The sequence below is a fragment of the Anguilla rostrata genome, chromosome 4, assembly GCF_018555375.3.
Source record: "Anguilla rostrata isolate EN2019 chromosome 4, ASM1855537v3, whole genome shotgun sequence".
Taxonomy (NCBI): Eukaryota; Metazoa; Chordata; class Actinopteri; order Anguilliformes; family Anguillidae; genus Anguilla; species Anguilla rostrata.
In genome coordinates, this window is record NC_057936.1 from 5,808,483 (window position 1) to 5,829,446 (window position 20,964).

Here is a 20,964-nt window from a genome sequence, read left to right on the forward strand (position 1 = left end):
TCTAGGGTCGAGGTTGTGCGCACAACATTTCCGGCACCAAAATACAATTCAGTTTCGACATTTATTTAATGAATGCTCCATTATTATTACACACCAACGTCACAATTACTGTGCTTAAAATTCAGCAGGCGTTCTTTCAGGAAAGAAAAAAAAAACTGCATTTAAAACCAGAAAAATAAAAACAAAAAACAAAAACCTTGAAGAGCAGAGGCACTATACTGCTCGCCTGCCACAGAGGCGGTTTCGGTGTGTCATGTGACAGGGCGCGTGTTCGCAGACCTGCCCCGGCCCCCCGGTTAGGCACGGGACATGTCGTCGTCAACAACAGGAGCGCTGTTGGGTCACGACGCGCGCGGGGGAACGTGCAGGAGGAGCGCGAGCACAACACATTACCCGCCCCCCGAATCAATAAACGCGGCTCCGGAAGACAATAAAAGGAAACGAGCGACTCATTATAAAACGGTAATAAGGAAACGGCAATAAGGGAGTAATGAACACTCTTCCCCGGGTCTCGCGTTAAATAAAGTTAGTTAGCCTAACTTTAAATACTGACAACGGGCCGGCCAGATGTTGCTGTTGTTTATTTTCCCCCACATGCTGTTTTTTTGTGGGAGATCAGGCCCTCTCCTAATTCTCCTAAATCCAACTATTTTACTGTAAAGCATCTCTATGATAGTGGCTCTGTAAAAATCTCCACGCGCATAATATATAATAAAATTAAACGGAACTGAATATTACCAATGTCGTTTACGGAGTCACTCAGATGTTTAATCATATAACACAGACCCCGATACCACACTCTACTCCAGTACTCAAACTAATTACACAAAAATAAACGGCCATTTCACTCACACAACACATTTGACAGCATTTTCTGAGAATTATTCTTTCACAAATTCGTTCCTAAACGATGTCCCCAAGTCCATAGGTGACGCATCTATAACCGCGTTTCCACCGCAGGAACTATACCCCGGAACTAGGAACCTTTTGAGGAACTCAGTGCGTTTCCACCGCAGGAACTAGGGTCTAAATTTAGTTCTGGGGGCTTTGTTTTACCCCCCAAAACGTTCCTGCTCGGGGGGTAGTACTTTCCGAAAGTACAGGAACCTTTTGGGTGGAGCTTGCAGCGCTGAACATTTCTGATTGGTCGAGTACTCGCAGCATTTGTGTTGTATTTATTTTCCGACATTAACCGCCATGTTTGAAAATATGCCGGCGCAACCCGATTTATTTTCATAATAACTTCAAATCAAACTTGTATGTTATGCGGCGCAGTAGCCTAGTTTTGGTTATAGCCTGCCAACGTCTTGGAATTATAACGTGTGCTCTTCTGTTCTTTTCTTGCTTTAGTATTCGTTTTATAAAATGCTAAGCATTCGTGCTGGGACAGAATATTACGTACTAAAACATTCAAACGGATTAATTCGGTTGCTGAATATTTTCTTCCGGATTTTCTTTGTTAGCCCGTTGTAATTGACTCAAAACGTTTGATACAGTTATGTGAGGTATGCGGTAGTTCTGCGTTATTCACATTGGTGATACAGTAAAAGCAAACTGGAAATCACCTTCCGCACTTTTTGTCATGGTAAAATAACAGGTTAATTCTAGTAATAGTACCTTTAGCTTTTTTAGACTGCCGTAATTTTACTCTGCCATTCTTCAATTTCACAAAAAGACCAGGAAGACTATGGACTAATTTATGGTGCATGGTTCGCATCTGGAGGGCACACTTCGCTGCTCGGCTAGCAGTAACTCCGAAGGAAAACAAACGGTGGCTGTACCACTGCTAATTTACATTTTCACGCAAGTCCGAGTTTTCGTTCTATTCTTGTCATTTTGCGATTAGCCTATATAGAATTGACGATGAGAAAGTAATCAAACAGCAAATTGTTTACAACGTGTGCATGTTTTCTGCTGTTGTTGCCAGTTATATTGGAAATGTGAATGCATTCTGTCGCTTCGGATGTCAAGACATGAAAGCGAATGTTCGCATAAAAACATAATGAATGTGTTTGAGAGTATATAAAAAACAGTTACAATCTGACTATTGTTATATCTGTTATATCCTATTTGTTGCATAACGGTCCAAGTTCAACTACCAACGACAGTTTTGCTTGACAACGGTAAAATATGCCCAAACGGCTGCAGAAGAATATTTCAATTCCATGTGATTAAATCGATAAAAATCAATAAATACAAAAGTAACCATATATAGTCATTGTTGGTAACCCGTTGTATATAAGTGGAATAAACCCCTCCGGGCTGTCCCGGTTATTAGAAAATAATGTAGGCTACTTCGGTGGTAGTATGGTGTTACAGAAGAAATCATGACAGATGGACCGACGACAACGTCGCTTTTCCATACGTCAGTGGGCTAATTTGCCTAATCTTCGCGGGACTTTAGACCCCGGTGGAAACGCAGACAGCCATTGGCTGAAGGAACCTTTTAAGCCGCGTTTCCACCAAAATTACCAGGAACTTTCAGTCCCAGGAACTACTTTACCAGGAACTAAAAGGTTCCTTCAGCCAATGGTTGTCTGCGTTTCCACCGGGGTCTAAAGTACCGCGAAGATTAGGCAAATTAGCCCACTGACGTTGTCGTCTGTCCATCTGTCATATGATTTCTTCTGTAACCCCATACTACCACCGAAGTAGCCTACATTATTTTCTAATAACCGGGACAGCCCGGAGGGGTTTATTCCACTTATACACAACGGGTTACCAACAATGACTATATATGGTTACTTTTGTATTTATTGATTTTCATATATCCTCTCACATTCATTAACAGCAGAAAACATGCACACGTTTTAAACAATTTGCTGTTTTATTACTTTCTCGTCGTCAATTCCATATAGGCTAATCGCAAAATGACAAGAATAGAACGAAAACTCGGACTTGCGTGAAAATGTAAATTAGTAGTGGTACAGCCACCGTTTGCTTTCCTTCGAAGTTACTGCTAGCCGAGCAGCGAAGTGTGCCCTCCAGATGCGAACCATGCACCATAAATGAGTCCATAGTCTTCCTGGTCTTTTCGTGGAATTGAAAAATGGCAGTAAAATTGAGTAAAATTACGGCAGTCTGAAAAAGCTAAAGGTAAGATTACTAGAATTAACCTGTTATTTTACCCGGATAAAAAGTGCGGAAGGTGATTTCCAGTTTGCTTGTACTGTATCACCAATGTTAATTATGCAGAACTACCGCATACCTCACATAACTGTATCAAACGTTTTGAGTCAATTACAACGGGCTAACAAAGAAAATCCGGAAGAAAATATTCAGCAACCGAATTAATCCGTTTGAATGTTTTGGTAGCCTACGTAATATGCTGTCCCAGCACGAATGCTTAGCATTTTATAAAACGAATACTAAAGCAAGAAAAGAACAGAAGAGCACACGTTATAATTCCAAGACGTTATAACCAAGAAGTAGGCTACTGCGCCGCATAACATACAAGTTTGATTTGAAGTTATTATGAAAATAAATTGGTTTGCCGCTGCATATTTTCAAACATGGCGGGTAATGGCGGAAAATAAATACAACACAAATGCTACGAGTACTCGACCAATCAGAAATGTTCAGCGCTGCAAGCTCCACCCAAAAGGTTTCTGTACTTTCGGAAAGTACTACCCCCCGAGCAGGAACGTTTTGGGGGGTAAAACAAAGCCCCCAGAACTAAATTTAGACCCTAGTTCCTGCGGTGGAAACGCACTGAGTTCCTCAAAAGGTTCCTAGTTCCGGGGTATAGTTCCTGCGGTGGAAACGCGGCTTTAGTTCCTGGTAAAGCAGTTCCTGGGACTGAAAGTTCCGGGTAATTTTGGTGGAAACGCGGCTTATGACACACGCGCACGCAAACAACGCCCACGCACTGCCAGTCTGTGTCGACGGCGGTTGTCCTAATTGAGTAAATGGACACTGTTGGGACCACTGCGCTTTTTCCCGGCGAGGAATGATGAGCCAGTGGAGAGGAGGTAAGCGGACATAAGTCCGCAGCTTTGCATAACCGGAAAAGCAAGTCTGAATTACACGCGACGTCGGTGGCTGTGGCCGACGGCACAGTAACACTGCGTTTTAAGAGAACGCGACGCCCTGGCTTCGAGCGGACCCTACAGGGCGACTCGGCCGAAAGCCAAACGAGGGGCCGCGCGAACTCAAGCCTGGCGTACAGCGCGCGCCAGTGTTCGGAAAAAAGAACGCGGCTGTTGTTTATGAGACGCTGGATGTTTCTGCATGTCGTTCATTTATTATTTAAGCGGGTTCTCGTGGTCTGTGGGGACGCGTGGATATTTATCCTTAAGCACATCAAAGGCTACTTGCACACTGGCTTTGGATGCAGCCTGGATTGCCGCAACGGGGAGTCGGATCCAGCGGCGAGGAATGACGAGTCGCGCGTGCGGCAGGCAGGCAGGAAGGAAAGGGCCGTAAACAACAGCGCACTGCTCTGCTTACCTGTCATTACCACAGGCTGCTTTCACTCGCAATCGAAACGCATTGTTAGTTTCTCATTATATTCAATCATAAAACGAGCAAAACGGATGTATCAATTTGTTAGCTCCACTTATAGCGGTGATTTTGTAAACTGTACGATTCATTTCACAGTGAATGCTTGCCAGAAACTTAGAATGATTTCGTACCAACTACTTAATTTTAGTCAACAAGCTAGTTTTTTTTGAAAGGGACAAATTACATAAATCTAAACCCTTGGAAAATTAGGGGGGGGGGGGGGAACAGATATATTGTCTCGGGCACTGGGGAACGTCGGCGCCAATGGTCTGTGAAATTGTGCAAAATATTAATGAACTTTTTTTTTTTTTTGTCCCGGACATGGAGATTTCACGCAGTAGCCCCTGCTCGTCACTAAAGCAGACATAGCCAGAAATAACACGCAAAGGCACTGAGCTCTGATCTGACGCTAATCACAAAACCCAGACCAGAGCTCTTAGAATGCTATTTTATAACCAGGCTTTTAATTTCAGACTGTAATTCACACCTTTGGAATGGAGAAGGTTTTCCGGGCAGTGTGAAAAGCACCCGCTATATGGAGTACAGCTGAGTGGACGTGGTGTACCGAGACACTCTATTATCTTTGCAAACAGCGTTGAGTCTTGACTATTGCCACGACTGCACGCATGGCTGTGAAGCTATCCTTAAAAAGTGCTTCCATTTTGTTTATTATAAAAAACAGTAGGCAGTTCGAACATGGATTCATATGCAAATTACATAATATGCATATGTGTATTTAAGACAGCACTCTCACTGAAATTAATGGGGAATAAAACAGAGTAACCCTCAGATGGACACAGGACAGCAGCTTTAATCTTAATACGATCTCTTCCTCTCCACCTTAGCTAATGTGTGGTGAGCCTTCTGGTGCAAAATGGCTGCCGGGCATCACCCAGGTGGGTGCTGCACATTGGTGGTGGGTGAGGTGAGTTCCCACTCATCACTGTAAAAAGCACTTTGAGAAAAAGTGCAATACAAATTAATTAATTAATTCATTCGTTCATTCATTCATTAATTCATTCGTTCATTCATTAATTCATTCGTTCATTCATTCATTCAATGCCGTTGTGTCAGTTTTATTCTGAGCTCACTCTCGCTGAAGCTGTGGAAAAGCAGTGGACTCGGGTGTCTGTGACAACTGTCTCTCTGGGGACCGCCGGGACGCCAGCGATGGGACAGTGTCCCGAGCCGGCGCGGAGCGACAGACGCGATGGACGGCGAGGAGCGCTCTCTGCTGGGCTCCCGCCGGTCGCCACTGCTATGCCCTCAGCTGCTCCCCCCCGGCTCGGCCTCGGACGCCTGGCCAGCACAGCGTCAGGCCATTCTGCTCTCTCCCTCCCTCTGCTGCTCTCTCCCTCCCTCTCCTGCTCTCTCCCTCCCTCTCCTGCTCTCTTCCTCCCTCTCCTCTCTCTCTCTCCTGCTCTCTTCCTCCCTCTCCTCTCTCTCTCCTGCTCTCTTCCTCCCTCTCCTCTCTCTCTCTCTCTATCTCCTCCTCCCTCTCCTGCTCTCTCCCTCCCTCTCCTCTTCTCTCTCTCTCCATCCCCTCCTACTCAGTCTATCCTCTCTCTCCTTCCCTCTACTGCTCTCTCTCTCCCCCTCCCACTCCATTTATCCTCTCTCCCCCCCGCTCCGTCTATCCTCTCTCTCTCACTCCCTCTAAGCCCCTCTTTATCTCTGTCTATCCTCTCTCACTCCCTTTTCTTTCTACTTCTTTTTGTCCATTAGTCTGTCTCTTTTTCTGCCCCCACTCTCTCCCTCTCCCTCCCCACTCTGTCCCCTCTCTCACTCTTCCTCTCTGCTTTCCTTCTCTCCTTCTCTCCCCCTCTCTGTCTGTCTCTCTTTGTCTATCTCCCTCTATCTCTCTCCCCGTCTCCCATCCTGCAGGCCTGATAGCCCAAAGATCCAGGAGAGTAACACAGCATCTCCCCCTCCCTCCCTCTCTCCCCCATCATCTCTCTCTCTTTCTCTGTCTCTATCTCACTCTTTCTCTCTCTCTCTCTCTCTCTCTATATCTCTCTCAGCTCCTGCCATCCTGCAGGCCTGCTAGCCCAAATCTCCAGGACAGTGACACAGCGTCTGCACACATTTCTTCATGCACACGCTCACTGAGGGCGTTCTGGTTTCAAGCTTTCCCAGTTTGGAATAAAGAGCCCCCCCACCCCACACCCCCCCCCCCCCCCCCACCCCCAGCCAAGCCTGAGGCCTACTGGCTTACAGACAGTGCAAAGGAGTGATCTGACTGAACTGGACTCCAAAGTTCTGCAGAAGCAAATCCTGTGTTAAGGTCTCGGGGCTTAAAGAGATTTCCAGCGCCATAAATAACTGCGCGAGTCGGGGTTTGGGTATCGATCACCGCAACGAAGAGATTCCGGCAGGCAGTTTGTGTTATTGTGTCTGGCTGCACTTAAGATTCACGGCAAGTGGGATCCGCAGAACGCGAGGCGAATGCGAAGAGACGCTTCAAATGAAATTATATATACGCATATTTAAGTGGGAGTATGCATGTGTCCTTGCTGCAGTATACTTGGGTAGAAGCCAGAACCATGTGTAGGTCCACAGACATATTAATAAACAAAGTAATAACAGCCATAACAGATTGATTAAATTTCAAGCTGTGGTATATGATCTTGCATGATACTGTAACCATGTATTTTCACCTAAAAATGGCATAGCTACAGTGCAGATCATCTTCACATTATTAACAAGAAGCCTCCAAATTCACCACAATAAATGGACCCAAAAAGTGTTGCGTGGTTTTTTTTTTACAAAAATACACATCACCAAAAGCCTGCTAATGAACGGCGTGAAAAAGGCGAGCGGCACATCCGGATAATAGCGTTCGCACCAACACAGTTCAGTGGTTCGTTCGCGCGCTCTAAAAATAACGGAATAAGGCCCATGGTGTGGCGACCGACAGATCGGATCACTCACGCGGGTCGTCTCTAAATGTTTTTTTTTTTCTTCTCCGGCAAGCTGTTATCCGGCGCGTTTCACCGCCCCGGTAAAATTTCTCCTCTGGTCTCGGCTGATTTACGCCCCATAGGGCCTCCCCGCTGCTACTGCTGCATAGCAACCTGCTATACCTCTGACCCGCAAACAAATCTGGGCAACGGCCTTTCAATTTGCGGCTGTTAGCAGCGCCATCTTGAGAATTCTAATCTAATCTCTGCAGCTACGGCCCCCCGAGTGGCGTGAGATTCAGTGTTATCTGCGTATCTCGACTGCTTCGTTAAAGATATTCTGAACGCCCTTCTTTCTTCAACTTAGAAACAATTACAAATGAAGAATAATCCTGCTCTAAAAAAATATAAAGCTTTGGCTACGCTCTTTGTTCATATCGCCAGTCTAAGCAACAATAAATAACTACAGCGCATATCAGCATACAAATTTGTATGAGGTTCTATGCACGCAGTAACATAACACAGCGGGAAAAGTTAAAAAATGAAATGGAAAACTAAAGGCCAGTCCAGGTAAGAACATCCATCATACAGGCAGGAGCTAAAGCACAGTGAGAAATGCTAAAGTTCTCACCAGCTTAATAAACGCTAGGGCCCAGCGTACACTGGGAGTGAAACGGACAGTAACCAGGGTAACGGAACGGTAAAAAAAAAAAGACGATTGTGATGTCACATTAGATGGGGTCAGCGTGGTTACCATAGCCCTGTGCCTTACTGATGCTGCACACACAGTTTTTGGTGGCAGGGCAGGGCAGTTCAGGCGGATGCACTAACTACCTGAACGCTGTTGCCCTGGATACGAGTGTAATGTTACTGAATGCGAATGAACCCTTTATGTGACAAGAATGCTCTTTACTGAACATTCTAATGCCGATGTGACAATCACTGCTGGTAATGGAAGATCTACAATAGAACAGCGATTTATAATTTTGAAGAAAAAAAAAAGGAAGATTTATTTCTGCACATACACATCCTGTATTTTTGTTAACACTTGGACAGGTGAGTGTATGTGTTAAATCACAAATATTGTGAATTGAATGTTCTCAACCGAACATTCCAACGATGATGTAACAATCGCTGCTGGTGAATGAAAGCGGTGGAGTTCTAGAACACTGACTAAATTCTGAAGAAGAAGAAAAAAAAAACCCCCACACTTAAAAGGGTTAAATGTGGTGGGGTGGGCGGGGCCAAAATGATACCTTGGTGTAGACCTCCTCAACCAGAGGAGAGGTGCAGATTTTGGGCTCGGTGCGCACGGCGGGCTGGAAGTCGGGCTCCACCATCCGGACGGCCTTCAGCACGGTCTCCCTCTCGTCCTGGCGGAACAGGCAGTGGCGGAACAGGTCCTCCAAGGAGAAGCCCGCCTCCTCAAGCTGCTGCAGACACCTGCGGGGAGGGGCAGGGGGCGGGGGGGGGAGGGGGGGGAGAGGTCAGGGGCGCTGAGAAACAGGCCATCTGGCCCGGCGGCCGCATCCCCTCAGGAGGCAGGGCGAGGCGGGGCGGGGCGAGGGGGGGGTCGCCGTGGCTCGCGGCGGCTCGCGGCGCCTGCTCTTGCGCTGCCGTTTCATCACCTCCAGCGTTCCGAGCGCTTCGAGCCTCTGCCGCCCACGCCCGTCAGCTGACCGCTTCAGCAGCTGACAGATCCGCACCGATTTTTCCCTCCTTTAAAAAAAAAAAAAAAAGTGGATCCCCCAGTCAGGCGGCCTACAGACGGCCGCGCGGCGCGAGGACCCCGCATGTCAAACCGCGCAGACGCACGCGGCGTCCCGGCACCACCGCCGCCGCCGCCATCGCGCTCACGGCCAGACCAGGACAGGAATACTGATGCTGAACGGCGGCCAGGAGAAGAGCGAGAGAGCAGCTCATCCGGTACAGTAAAGACAGAGGACACGGGCCAGTGACAGTGAGACAGAAATACTGTGCACACAACCCCTCAGGTACTGCAGCTGTCATGGTTTTACTAGCCGTCTAATTGCACACCTCGGGGTGTACACAGACAGTCTGCAATTATGGTAACGAGGAGGTGCCTGGCTGTACGTGCCTGTTTGAGGTGCGTAACCTCGGATCTCTTGTCTAGTGCAACAGGCCGGCCCTTCCTGTGGTATGGAGAAGACCCTGGTCTTGCGTATCAGCACTGCCCTCTAGTGGCGAACCGGCGAACTGCAGGCGGAGAGTGGAAGGGCGGGAGGGAATCTCATCGTCGTCCTCTGAAAACGAGCGAACACTCCCTTGCCCTCCGCACCTTTCGCCAGACAGTGATTAAATAACGCTCCGGTAATTACCTTCTGGAGGAAATCCTGCTTAAATGCCCGAGCCCCTCTGACGAGGCTGCAATTAGCAATTACAATTAACGCCACACGCTCAATCTGAATTCCTGAAGCAATCCAAAAAAAAAAAAGAAAAGAAAAAGAAAACGGTCTTTTCTTGTTTGCAGGTTTATTTCTGCACTTACGCACTCTATATCTATGGAAGCACTTGGACGAGTGCATGTGTGTGTGTGCCTGTGTCTGTATGTGTGTGTATGTGTGTGTGTGGGTGTGCATGTGCCTGTATGTGTCCCTATGTGTGTGTGTGTGTGTTTGTCCCTGTGTCTGTGTGTGTGTGTCTGTGTGTGTGTCCCTGTGTCTGTGTGTGTGTGTGTGTGTGCACGTGTGTGTACACACACACATTACAGTAATATAGCACCTGGCTGTGCTTGTAGGGCAGCCATATTGTTCTGCCTCGCAGGTGTCTGCTTTAATTCAGAGCATCAGCATTAACCCACATTCTCCTGCACAGACGCCAGCGCTCTTTAAATGCAAGCCATGAGGCCACCCCCTCTCCCCTTCTCTCCTACGCCCCTCCTCTTCTCTCCCCTTCTCTCCTATCCCCTCCTCCTCTCCTCTCCCCTTCTCTCCTATCCCCTCCTCCCCTCATCTCCTCTCCCCTCCTCCTCTCCTCTCTCCCCTTTTCTCCTATCCCCTCCTCCTCTCCTCTCCCCTTCTCTCCTATCCTCTCCTCTCCCCTCCTCCTCTCCCTTCCCTTCTCTCCTATCCTCTCCCCTGCCCTCCCCTCCTCTTCTCTCCTCTCTTCTCTCCTATGCCCTCCTCCTCTCCTCTCCCCTTCTCCTCTCCCTCCTCTCCCTCCCTCCTCTTCTCTCCTCTCTTCTCCCTTCTCTCCTTCCTCTCCTCCTCCTCCTTCCCTCTCCCCTCCTCTCCTCCCTCTCCCCTCTCCCCATCCTCTCCCTGCCTCCCTCCCCTCCCCTCCTCTCCTCTCCTCTCCTCTCCTCTCGTGAACAAAGAGGGGGGAGAGATGATGGATGTGAGACAGGAGCAGGGGGAACCTGGAGATGACAAGAGCAGGGCATCGCCGCGGAGACAGGAGAGAGAGAGAGGGAGGGACTCGGGAGGAGGGAGAGAAAGAGGGAGAGACAGAGAGAGAGAGGAGGGAGGAGAGGGAGAGACAGAGAGAGAGAGGGGAGGAGAGAGAGGGGAGAGAAGAGAGAGAGAGGGAGAGAAGAGAGGAGAGCAGGAGGGAGGAGGGAGAGAGAGTGAGGGAGATAGAGAAAGAGAGGGAGGGAGAGAGAGAGAGAGCAGGGAGGAAAGACAGGCATGTGGAGTGGCATGGATTTAAAGGGCACTGGGAGAGAGTGAATGTGGGCTGGAACACAGCCAATCAGCAGTGGGTAAACAATGAGAGAGGGGGGGGGGTGGAGGGAGGTACAGAGCAGGAGGGTGGTAGGGAGAGAGAGAGGGATAGAGAGATGGATAGAAGGAGGACAGAGAGAGAGAGAGTGAGAGAGACGTTCCACAGGGCTAAGCGGTGAGCAGGAAGACACCACCGCGGAAGAGCAATGTCACTGGTGTCACCTTACAGGGATCGATCAGCCGGGCTCTGCTCCCCGCGCGACACTCCGCCCCCTGCGCTGTCATTGGGCGGAACCGTAGGGGGCTGTCACCTTGACGATCCCAAAAAAAACCTAAAAACTAAAAAAACCCTCCACGGGCAGGGATGGGGCTGCTCCAGGAACAGAGGAGCCAAATTCTGCGTCCTTTTAATTTACAGGCCTGGGCTTACCTGTGCCCGTCGACAGGGGAATTTCAGAGATTAAAAAAAAAAACAAAACAAAAAAAGGTTACAGGCCGACAAGCCACAATACTGTACTTTCAGATTTTAGAAATGGCATGTCTTGGCACTACTGGTAAGGAATAAAATGTGTTAAGGTCAAAAATGATATATCTAAAAAAAAAAATTTTTTAAAAATGGAGAACAAAAACATCAGAGGATGTTTTCATAAGAGGGTAAATATCATCCATCACTGAAACGAAGATGCTGGCTACAGTCTGCAAAGCCAACGTAGGAGAAAAAAGGAGAGAAGCCTGTTCAAAAATATACGGCCACACCATACAAAATAAGTATACAGTCCTAAACTACAAAAGGACTCAACTGCATTTCACAACATTTTCAAGTTTAAAAACACACTAGTTCTGACCTGCCTCCATTCTAAATGTGTCCTGGAAGGTTCTCCCCTACGCACACCCAGTATCACAGGATGATGACACTACAGAGCCGCGGTGTGGCCGGCAGGGGGGCGGGGACCGCATGCTTTTACATGGCGTCTCTGGCGGATACTGCCGTCCTTTCGGCCATTTTGGCTCTGAGGCCGGAACCGGTGGATGAAAGCACTGCAGCCTGAACCCGGTGAATAAGGCCGAATTTCTTTTTTGACTAGAATTTTTTTTTTTAAAGAAAATTTTTAAACAAAAAGAAACTTAAGAAAAACAAAGCACTGAACCAAACCTCTTTGGTGGATTCAAACTGAATTAGAACGAAGAATACACATAGTGATAATTAAGTTTCATTCAACACCCGCTTTTGTTTTGCGGTGATAGTACTGTACGGAGAGTGACACCAAGCGCAGGAGCGGCGAGACATTAGCAGCACAGAACCTGCAGACTCTGATTTTATTACACAGAAAAATAGCGTAAAAAATGAATAAATTAAAATTATGGTGAATTGCACCATGTGCGGATGCTCGTAGCAGATCGGCTGTTCAGTTCGGAAAGCTGTTATCTGATGGAATTAATTCATCATTCAAACAGAATGGCACACAAACGTATACCCATTTAGGCATTTAGCAGATACTCTTGAACTATGCGGTTGTTCCCTGCACTTGGACCGGTACTTCTCTCTAGGGGTTTCGTCATACTTGTTCCTGGTTATGGTTATACACTTTGTTGTACGTTGCTCTGGATAAAAGCGTCTGCCAAATGCCTGTAATGTAATGTAATGTCTTATCCATAGCGATGTTAGACAGCTTAGATTTTACATACAATCCATTTACATGGGGTATTCGCTGAAACATTTCAGGATCAGTACCTTGATCAAGGGATACAAGCGGAATTACCCCGCAAATGGGAATCGAACCCGTAACCCCCCTACGTTTAGCCGCGATCCCTAACCATTGTGCATTACCGTCGCCCAATCGAACGGGGCATGACACTGCCTCTAGAACGGGCCGTCATCCATCAAGACGCCCCGATTCGGGCTCCTCGACCACGACAATTACCCCGACAATCAATGGGCCTGCCCTTCCACCCAACGGCCCTGTGCAAGGAGCGGTCTGAGGAGGAAAAAGCCAGACCCATCGCTCACTCCATTATCTGCAGAGCAATGCATCACAGCCCCGCCATCGTCAGATTGTGATCAATAGTATTCAGACTGAGACGCCGCCGCCACGCCCTCTTCTACGGCATCGCCAACAGAGAAAGCTGCCTTTCTTAAAAAAAAAAAAAAAAAAAAAAAAAAACGACCGTAAATCACAGAGCTAAAAATATCCACGGCAACCCCAAACCTGGCTCCCTCCTGTTCTTTTTTATTTTTTTATTTTGTGAAGGAGTGAGAACAAAACAGGACTTGCGAATAACCAGTCTGCTTTGGGGGTGGAGGGGGGGAGGTGGGGGGGCTATTGATCTCGCAGTTGACCTAGTTTTTCCCTGGAAGTCGTCCTGCGCGGCACATACGGAGGAGCGACTCCCCGCCGTGCGATTTTTCCACTGGGATGGAAACGCCGCGGAAAAAGAAAGAGAGGTTTTTTTTTTTTTTGGGGGGGGGGGGGCGAGCCGGCAGAGGCACAGCGAGCAGCAACAAACACCTGAGATGCAGAGAGTTCCATCTCTGTACCGGGACCCCCATGGGAATAAGCAGTTCCGGAAATAAAACCCCCCCCCCAAAATGGGATGAGCTCAGAAACAGCTCATTCATATAACACTGCCTGCAGTTGATACAGACATGAATGATTTCCTTTCGATTTTTCCATCTTATATATATATATATATTTATTTTTTTTCCTTCATGTCCCCCACTCCAGCTGAATGACCTCACAAATCTGTGCTGTCAAACCTCCAGGACAGTGTCAGTGACCCATATTGTGTATATCAGTCTCTAAAGGATCCACTTTACCTCTGAGACTAACACGGAGCCCGGGAAAAAAAAAAAAAATAAACAATTCCTTGACGGACTAAAGGCCCAGGCCTAAAATGGGAAAATATTACAAAGAGACCAACATTTATAACACGGTCAGCCAAACTGCACATTTAAATATGTACACTATAGTGGATTAGGGTCCTTGGCTGAACACAAAACTGGTTAAAACAAGGACACACAGTGTCGTTGATGCTAATAGCTCCCCCTTGTGGAGAATCTACAGCCTGCCAATCGTATATGAGTGACAGTGCATGATTGAGTGAGTGAGTGAGTGAGTTACCAGGTCCATGAGGTGCTTCGCGTCTAAAAAAGGAGAGAACCATGCAGAAACCTGTCCTCCATTATTGGAAGAAGGAAGCAGGCAGCTCTACTGACATCATACTGACTCTTACATCACACCACAAGCCCTGCCTAGGTCACATGATCTTCCAGCGTGAATCATCCATCCACACTATTGATCATAAGTCCCATTAGCAGGCCTTATTCCATTTACGGTGTCAAAGGGAAAGGAATTAAGGGCCATTTAAGATCTTCATTCACGAATAATCGCTCTATAAAAGGTCAAGGCATGGAATTAGCAAAGTAATGCAATTGTTAAGTTCAAATAACAATATTACAAATGACAGCAAAACTGAAACTGCATTCCTAGACGTACCTAATGCGATATTTGCAAAAAATGTATAGTAGTACTTAGCAACACAATGAACAACAACAATAATAATAATGATGATGAAGTGAATAAAATAATTAATAAAATACTGATGAATTCTTGAAAGCCTGCTCATAGCACTGACAAATAACAATGTTTGCAACAGTAAGGCCTTCCATTAGAGTATAATTTCCTTATCCTAACAAAAATTAGTCGCTTCTTTTGGAAAAACGTATCCGTCACAATAACTCCCGACACCTCTAATCCATTTAGCATTTTCCCTCGTCTCCGCAGAAACCGATCGCTCCAGATAAAAATCTGGGGCATTCATTAGGCCGAGCCGGAGCAGAGCCGTGGATGGGTGTTAATGCGAAGCGGCGTAGCGGGTGCCACGTCGTAAATCTAATCCGACCTAAAGCGGGAAACCAGCCTGGAAGACGCCGCGGAACCTGATTAATTTTACTCAGAGTAAGTGTTTATCTAAGGACGGCCTACATACTAATCAAAGGCTCTGTGGAGCGGAGCCGGGGGGAAGCCAGTAGTGTCAATACAATAGCATCCGCTAACGTAGCTAAGGAAAATGTACAATGGCTTATAATACGATTTACCCGACGGTAGCTTGTTCAGCGCTCGCTACAGGCAGTCACACCAAGGAAATAACGAAGTGTGTGAATATGAGGTCGGCGGGACCGCTGCTTCGTTTATGAAACCGTGACAAAAATGTCATTCAGTTCCGTATCAGAAGGACAAAAGGAACAATGTAACCTTCCTTGCGCGTTACCACATCCGTAGAAATTTCAGAAAACAAAAACAAATACCATTCTCAAATGAATACTTTCATTATTTTAAAGCTTCCTGTAATAATCACAATTGAACCTCTCGCTTTGTGCTTTTGGGGTATGTTTGTTTACAGATTAATTATATGAGTAATCCTTATCAATGCAATTTTGCCTGATTAAATTCCATGAAAATCTCTTCAGAGACGGCTCACTGACTTGTTTCCTTAATGAACATTACATGTCAATTTCAAACTGATTAAAATGAATCAGATATTTTATCTGGATAACAAGAGGAAGCTTCTACCAGTATATTCTATATACAAATCTGGCATACTCCAAGTTTACCACATACTCCAAGTTAGTAAACATCCTTGATTTTAATTCCTTAATTATTTGATTATGGGAAGCAGCACTGAGGGTGTGATCAACTTCACAAATCAGTGACACCACAGCAAAGCTGGACTTGCTGTTCCATTTGCAATACCTCAGCCAAGGCCAGGAAAACCTAGTTTTTTGATTGGCCAGTCAATGTGTCCAATGGCGGTCTATGCATTTTCATAATTATCAGCAGTGTGGCCCAAGCATAGCAGCTTATGTCATAACATCCACATGCTAATGCAGCTATCAGTGCATTCTCACATGGTCAGGGAGCATGACTCCAGGACAATAACAGCAGCAGACGTCAGATGGATTTTTCCGGAATATTAATGTCATTGTTGAGATGCTTCACTGTAACACTTTGCTGTGCAGTTTTGCGGAACGCACTGGGCATGTGCAGAAGAAAACAGCCCGATCCCTTCAGTCATAAAACATGACAAGGAATGAGCCCAGCCTAGATGGCCACAGGACACGAAAATCATACTCAAAAAAGTTTCCTAATCATGGTCATCTGAACTACTATTTCATGAATAATTTTTTTACCAGTCACACTATCCAGAAAAGCTATAGAGACCCAGTAGCTCTCTAGACTCATGGACTCTGCTGAATAATAAAGTAAGCAATATGCCATTTTTTGTTATGCAAATAAATAGTTACATTTGTCCATTTGACATTTGTGCCCATCTACTTCCATAAATGTGGAAACTTGGCTGCAGTTAACATTTGTGCAGTACCATAAAACAAAAAGGCATTGGCATCAGCCAACATGGCAGCCAAATATCAGTTATTGGCACCAGGCAACCAAACAACACGAGAATCATTGGTAACTGCGCACTATGATGCCCTCTGGTGGCCACGTTCCTACACTGCAGCCTAGGTGGTTAGAATGGTGCTTACACACGGCGTTTCCTTGCTTGGAACACTGTATGAGACACTCAAGCTGAGCTGCACGTTGCGCTGTATTGAAATAAACTGTTCATCTGCGCTCGATGGGCCTCTCAATCAGCACCCAGCAATTTAAAGCAGGTACTACGCCTAGATGGTTCTATGGTTTAGGGTGCACAGTTTTTTAAAATTAAATTTCAATAACGGTACTCTTCCCTGTCTGGTCTCCTTACACCTGCCGTAGATACTGTTTACGAACCTGATTAATTATCGACCTGTCAATAAAACTGCTCTCCACGCGTTTATTCGTTTTTAATTCATTTTGAGAAAACAAAGCACAGAGGGGCGACATAGCTCAGGAGGTAAGAGCGGTTGTCTGGCAGTCGGAGGGTTGCCGGTTCGATCCCCTGCCCTGGGCCTGTCGAAGTGTCCCTGAGCAAGACACCTAATCCCTAATTGCTCCCAACGAGCTGATTGGTACCTTGCAAGGCAGCCTTTCACCATTGGTGTGCGAATGGGTGAATGAGAGGCATCAATTGTAAAGCGATTTGGATAAAAGCGCTATATAAATGCATATATAAATACCATTACCATTTAGCTCTTTAACAAGCCTTCAGGGAATGTTTTAATGGACGTATGGACCTGAAGTCCAGGGTCACACGTACATGGAGGTGCCATTCAGCAGATCTCTGAATAAGCACTGCAGTATTTCGGGGGGGGGCTCTCGACCTACGCCTGCGTACCACAGGACGCTCAGCTCGACGAGCGGCAGCAAACCGGCTTTCCGCTCCCGTCACTCTCGGGCCCTGACGCCCGCTGATGTCACAGGCGTCGCCGTGCTCCGTCATGATCTCAATCGCCGCACTTTGCGTGGAGCCAGGCGGTGACGCACTGCACCGCGGTACGCTGGGTAAAAAACGATGGCTTAACTCTCCTGGGGATCGGCTCTCTACCCCAAGAGAGCAAGAGAGAGGGAGAGAGAGAGCGAGAGCAAAAGAGAGCGAGAGAGAGAAAGAGAGAGAGAAAACGCGCACTTCGCCTCTGAACGGTGAGAGTTCCGCTGCGCGGTGTGTTCCGGCCGCTCGGTTGCCGTGGCGACCGGGACAATGGCCCGGGAGCGCAGGTGGGTGGGTGGGTGGGCAGGCGGTCGAAGGCGCCTGATTGGCCCGGAACTCGCAGGCTTAAAGGAAGCGATTGCGAACTGTGGCCGGAAGGCGGCTGCGTCTCTGCGCTCCTCAAAACTGTGCGAGAGAGCGAGCTGAAGGATGAAGACGAAGAGGGCACCTGACACCTACAGGAAAATGATGTCACTTTCAGAAACATTCACTTCTGCGCCAGCAGGGGGCAGTGGTACCTCCTCCATACAGCCATCTGACAAAGTCATCAGTATTTGATGAAGTACTCCTAACCCCCCCCCTGTCCCTCAAATCCAGCTTCTGTTTTACTAATTATACACTTTCTCAAGAGGGCTTCCCCCAACTCATGTCAGCCCTTATAAGATCATATTCTCTTGAGTCCAGCATTTGACCTTGCATTAAAAAATGGTACATATTTGTTTTGGACACCCCTTTCCACCAGCTGCAAACAAAAATAAGGCTTTAAAAAAAAAAAAAAAAATAAATAATAAAAAAAGTGATTTCAAGCAAAGCATGTACCCATTTCGAGCCATCACAACTCACTGTCCTTTGGCATAATCATTGTGAAACAGGAGGCTTAGCATAAACCTCAGATCCAGGCTACGTGCAGGTGGTCTGGAGCAGCAAGTAATGAAAATTGACGAGAGACCCAGACTGTGTTGAAATGAATGCAGTGGTGCAGTGCAGCAGTCTGGAGTGCAGATTAGAGAGACTGCACACAATCCCCCATTCGCAAGCAACCCCCCCCTGGCTCTGCTCTCTTAATGCCTGGGTGCTGAGGCTAGCACTGTGCTGTCAATCATCATCACCCCCCAGGGCCCAGACAGGTAAAACACAGAGGAGCCGGCGGCCGTCGGAATGAAGGGGCTGGAGGAGTTCTGCAAATTGTTCTTTACCCGAAAAAAAAAATCTGCATCGCGAGTTCCAGGTGTCTGGGTGTTTCTCTCAGGGAAGTAGGGCGCTTGCCTCTTTTTCTCTTTCTGAATAAACACTAAGTTAAGGAGCCCGGAGGACTTCCAGCAACCCTCCTTGTCAAAAAGAAAAAACTCTGTGCAGATATTAGGTTTTGTTTGGCGTTCAAAAACATATCCACCCCCGCACCCATCGATAAGACAACTTAAACTGCTAGGCCATGTCCCCGCGCTGCTGTTCCCCGGCCTTTCGATGAATCACAAACCAAACGCTACGGGAGAAAACTACAGGAAATGCGCTACCCGCGCTGCTGTGATTGGCTGACGGGGAAATGCACTTCCACCAATCACTGCAGAGGAAAGAGACGGGGAGTCTGGAGATCATGGCAGAGCCAGGCCATGTCAGGTAGGGTGTACCACTGATTTCTGACTGGGCATACTGGCCAGCAGTGGACTGAAACCACCCCTTGGATTACATTACATGGAGCGTTGAGCATGTGCACAGTGATTTACTGGCGACATAGCTCAGGAGGTAAAAGCGGTTGTCTGGCAGTCGGAGGGTTGCTGGTTTGATCCCCTGTCCTGGGTGTGTCAAAGTGTCCCTGTGTTAGCAAGACACCTAACCCCTAATTGCTCGCAACGAGCTGGTTGGTACCTTGCATGGCAGCCTTTCACCGTTGGTGTGTGTGTGTGTGAATGGGTGAATGAGCGCTTTGGATAAAAGCGCTATGTAAATGCAGTCCATTTACCATTTACCATTTACTCTAAAACACAGGCCGCAGCCTCACTGTCTCATATATCGTCCAGCAATGGTCAATTTCATGGCTCAGGCTTTATTTTTTAAGAATGAAAGCTCTTAAATGCTTCTGGAGAAAATGAGAACATTTAAAAAAACAGTAATGAGGACTCTCCCCCAGTTAAAACTCCCTTATTGATCCCACTTTGACAGAACAGTTCTCTCTAGATAGTGCAGCCTGCTACTGCAGACGGCCAGTCTCCTCCATAAGAGAAAGACTGTGCAGGCACCTATCGACTGCTAGCCGCTACTGTCAACTGCTACAGTGCTCCCATTGTAGGAAATTTAATGTGAGCTAACTGGAAAAACTATTTAGAAGCACATCTACTAATTGGGATGTATTAGTGCGCTCGTAAGCTTTTCAAACTTAGGAGCACGTGTCTTGCTCAGGAAAAAATGTCAGTGCAGAGTCCTGAGCCAGCAATTCATAGCTACAATCAACAGTGAGAGATCTTGACACTTGGTTAGCCAGCTAAGTGAATGTGAATGCTGGCTAAGGCCAGTTTGTGTGAGGAAACACATTGTTTCAGAATGAAACACAGGATGAACATGTGCTAAAAAACTCTAGGCCCGCTAACTGAAGACACAAAGGCGCTAAACTGTGCGAGTTTGAATTGAGGTTTTTTTTAAACTGCCGCCTCCACGGGGGAGCTGGGCCTTCGCGGTGCGCGCGAGTACGCCGGGCGAAGCCGTCGCGAGTCTCAGCCGAACGAGAGCGGCTTCCGAGGCATATTTCGCCGTTCACCGCTCCCCGGAATTCCCGTCGAGGGCAGAAGGCGTTCGCGAAAGCTGCAAATTTGCCGCCGCCGCCGCTAACTAAACACGTACTGATGCGATAAATAATTCAGGCACTTCCTTGACAGGCCACCACCCCCGCCCAGGTTTTCTGACCCAAGCGCCCACCCCCAACCCCCCCAAACCCCCCCAGGAGTTCAATCACACCTACTGCTGGGTTGTACCACCCATGTGGAGAAGCCCTCACATGCAGTGGTAACAAGCCCTGTTGCTGGAGATCTACCATCCTGTTGGCTTTCACTCTAACCCTAACATAGCACGCCTCATTCAACAGCTACAGACCTTATTGAGGTTGAAATGACAGCCTACAGGATGGTAGATCCCCAGGAACTGGGTTGGGCAGCCCTGCTCTAGCTTTAGCCTTTGTACGGCAAAATTCGAACCGCCGACGTCGCAGGTCGCAACGAGAATGGGGACAGTGCTCTACAGGCCGGTGTACAGGGAGGCCAGGTGTCACCGTTGCATTCTGGGACCATAACGGACGGATGGAGGGAGGGACGGAGGGAGGGGCTTACCTGCTGATGACGCGCGTGGAGCAGTTGGGGACGCGACCCATGCACTCCAGAGCAGCGGCGTAGGAGCCCAGATCGGGTTTCAGGCCCGCCTCCTCCACCAGGATGAACAGCCGGCCAATCTGGTTCAGAGCACCCTGTGATTGACACAGGAAAAGGCGGGACTCTGATTAACGTCCCTTCACAGCCAATTCTCAC

At 47.5% G+C, this 20,964-nt stretch overlaps 1 protein-coding gene across 1 annotated transcript in view; it reads right to left on the bottom strand.

Moving 5' to 3' along the window:
* polrmt (polymerase (RNA) mitochondrial (DNA directed)) overlaps positions 1 to 20,964 on the bottom strand; it is a 62,634-nt gene that overhangs the window by 38,928 nt on the left and 2,742 nt on the right. Inside the window, exons 4-5 of the mRNA XM_064330244.1 lie at positions 20,770 to 20,903; positions 8,660 to 8,846 (exon numbers count right to left, since the gene is read on the bottom strand). Coding sequence (XP_064186314.1) covers positions 8,660 to 8,846; positions 20,770 to 20,903 — 321 coding nt within the window. The remainder of the gene's footprint in view (positions 1 to 8,659; positions 8,847 to 20,769; positions 20,904 to 20,964) is intronic.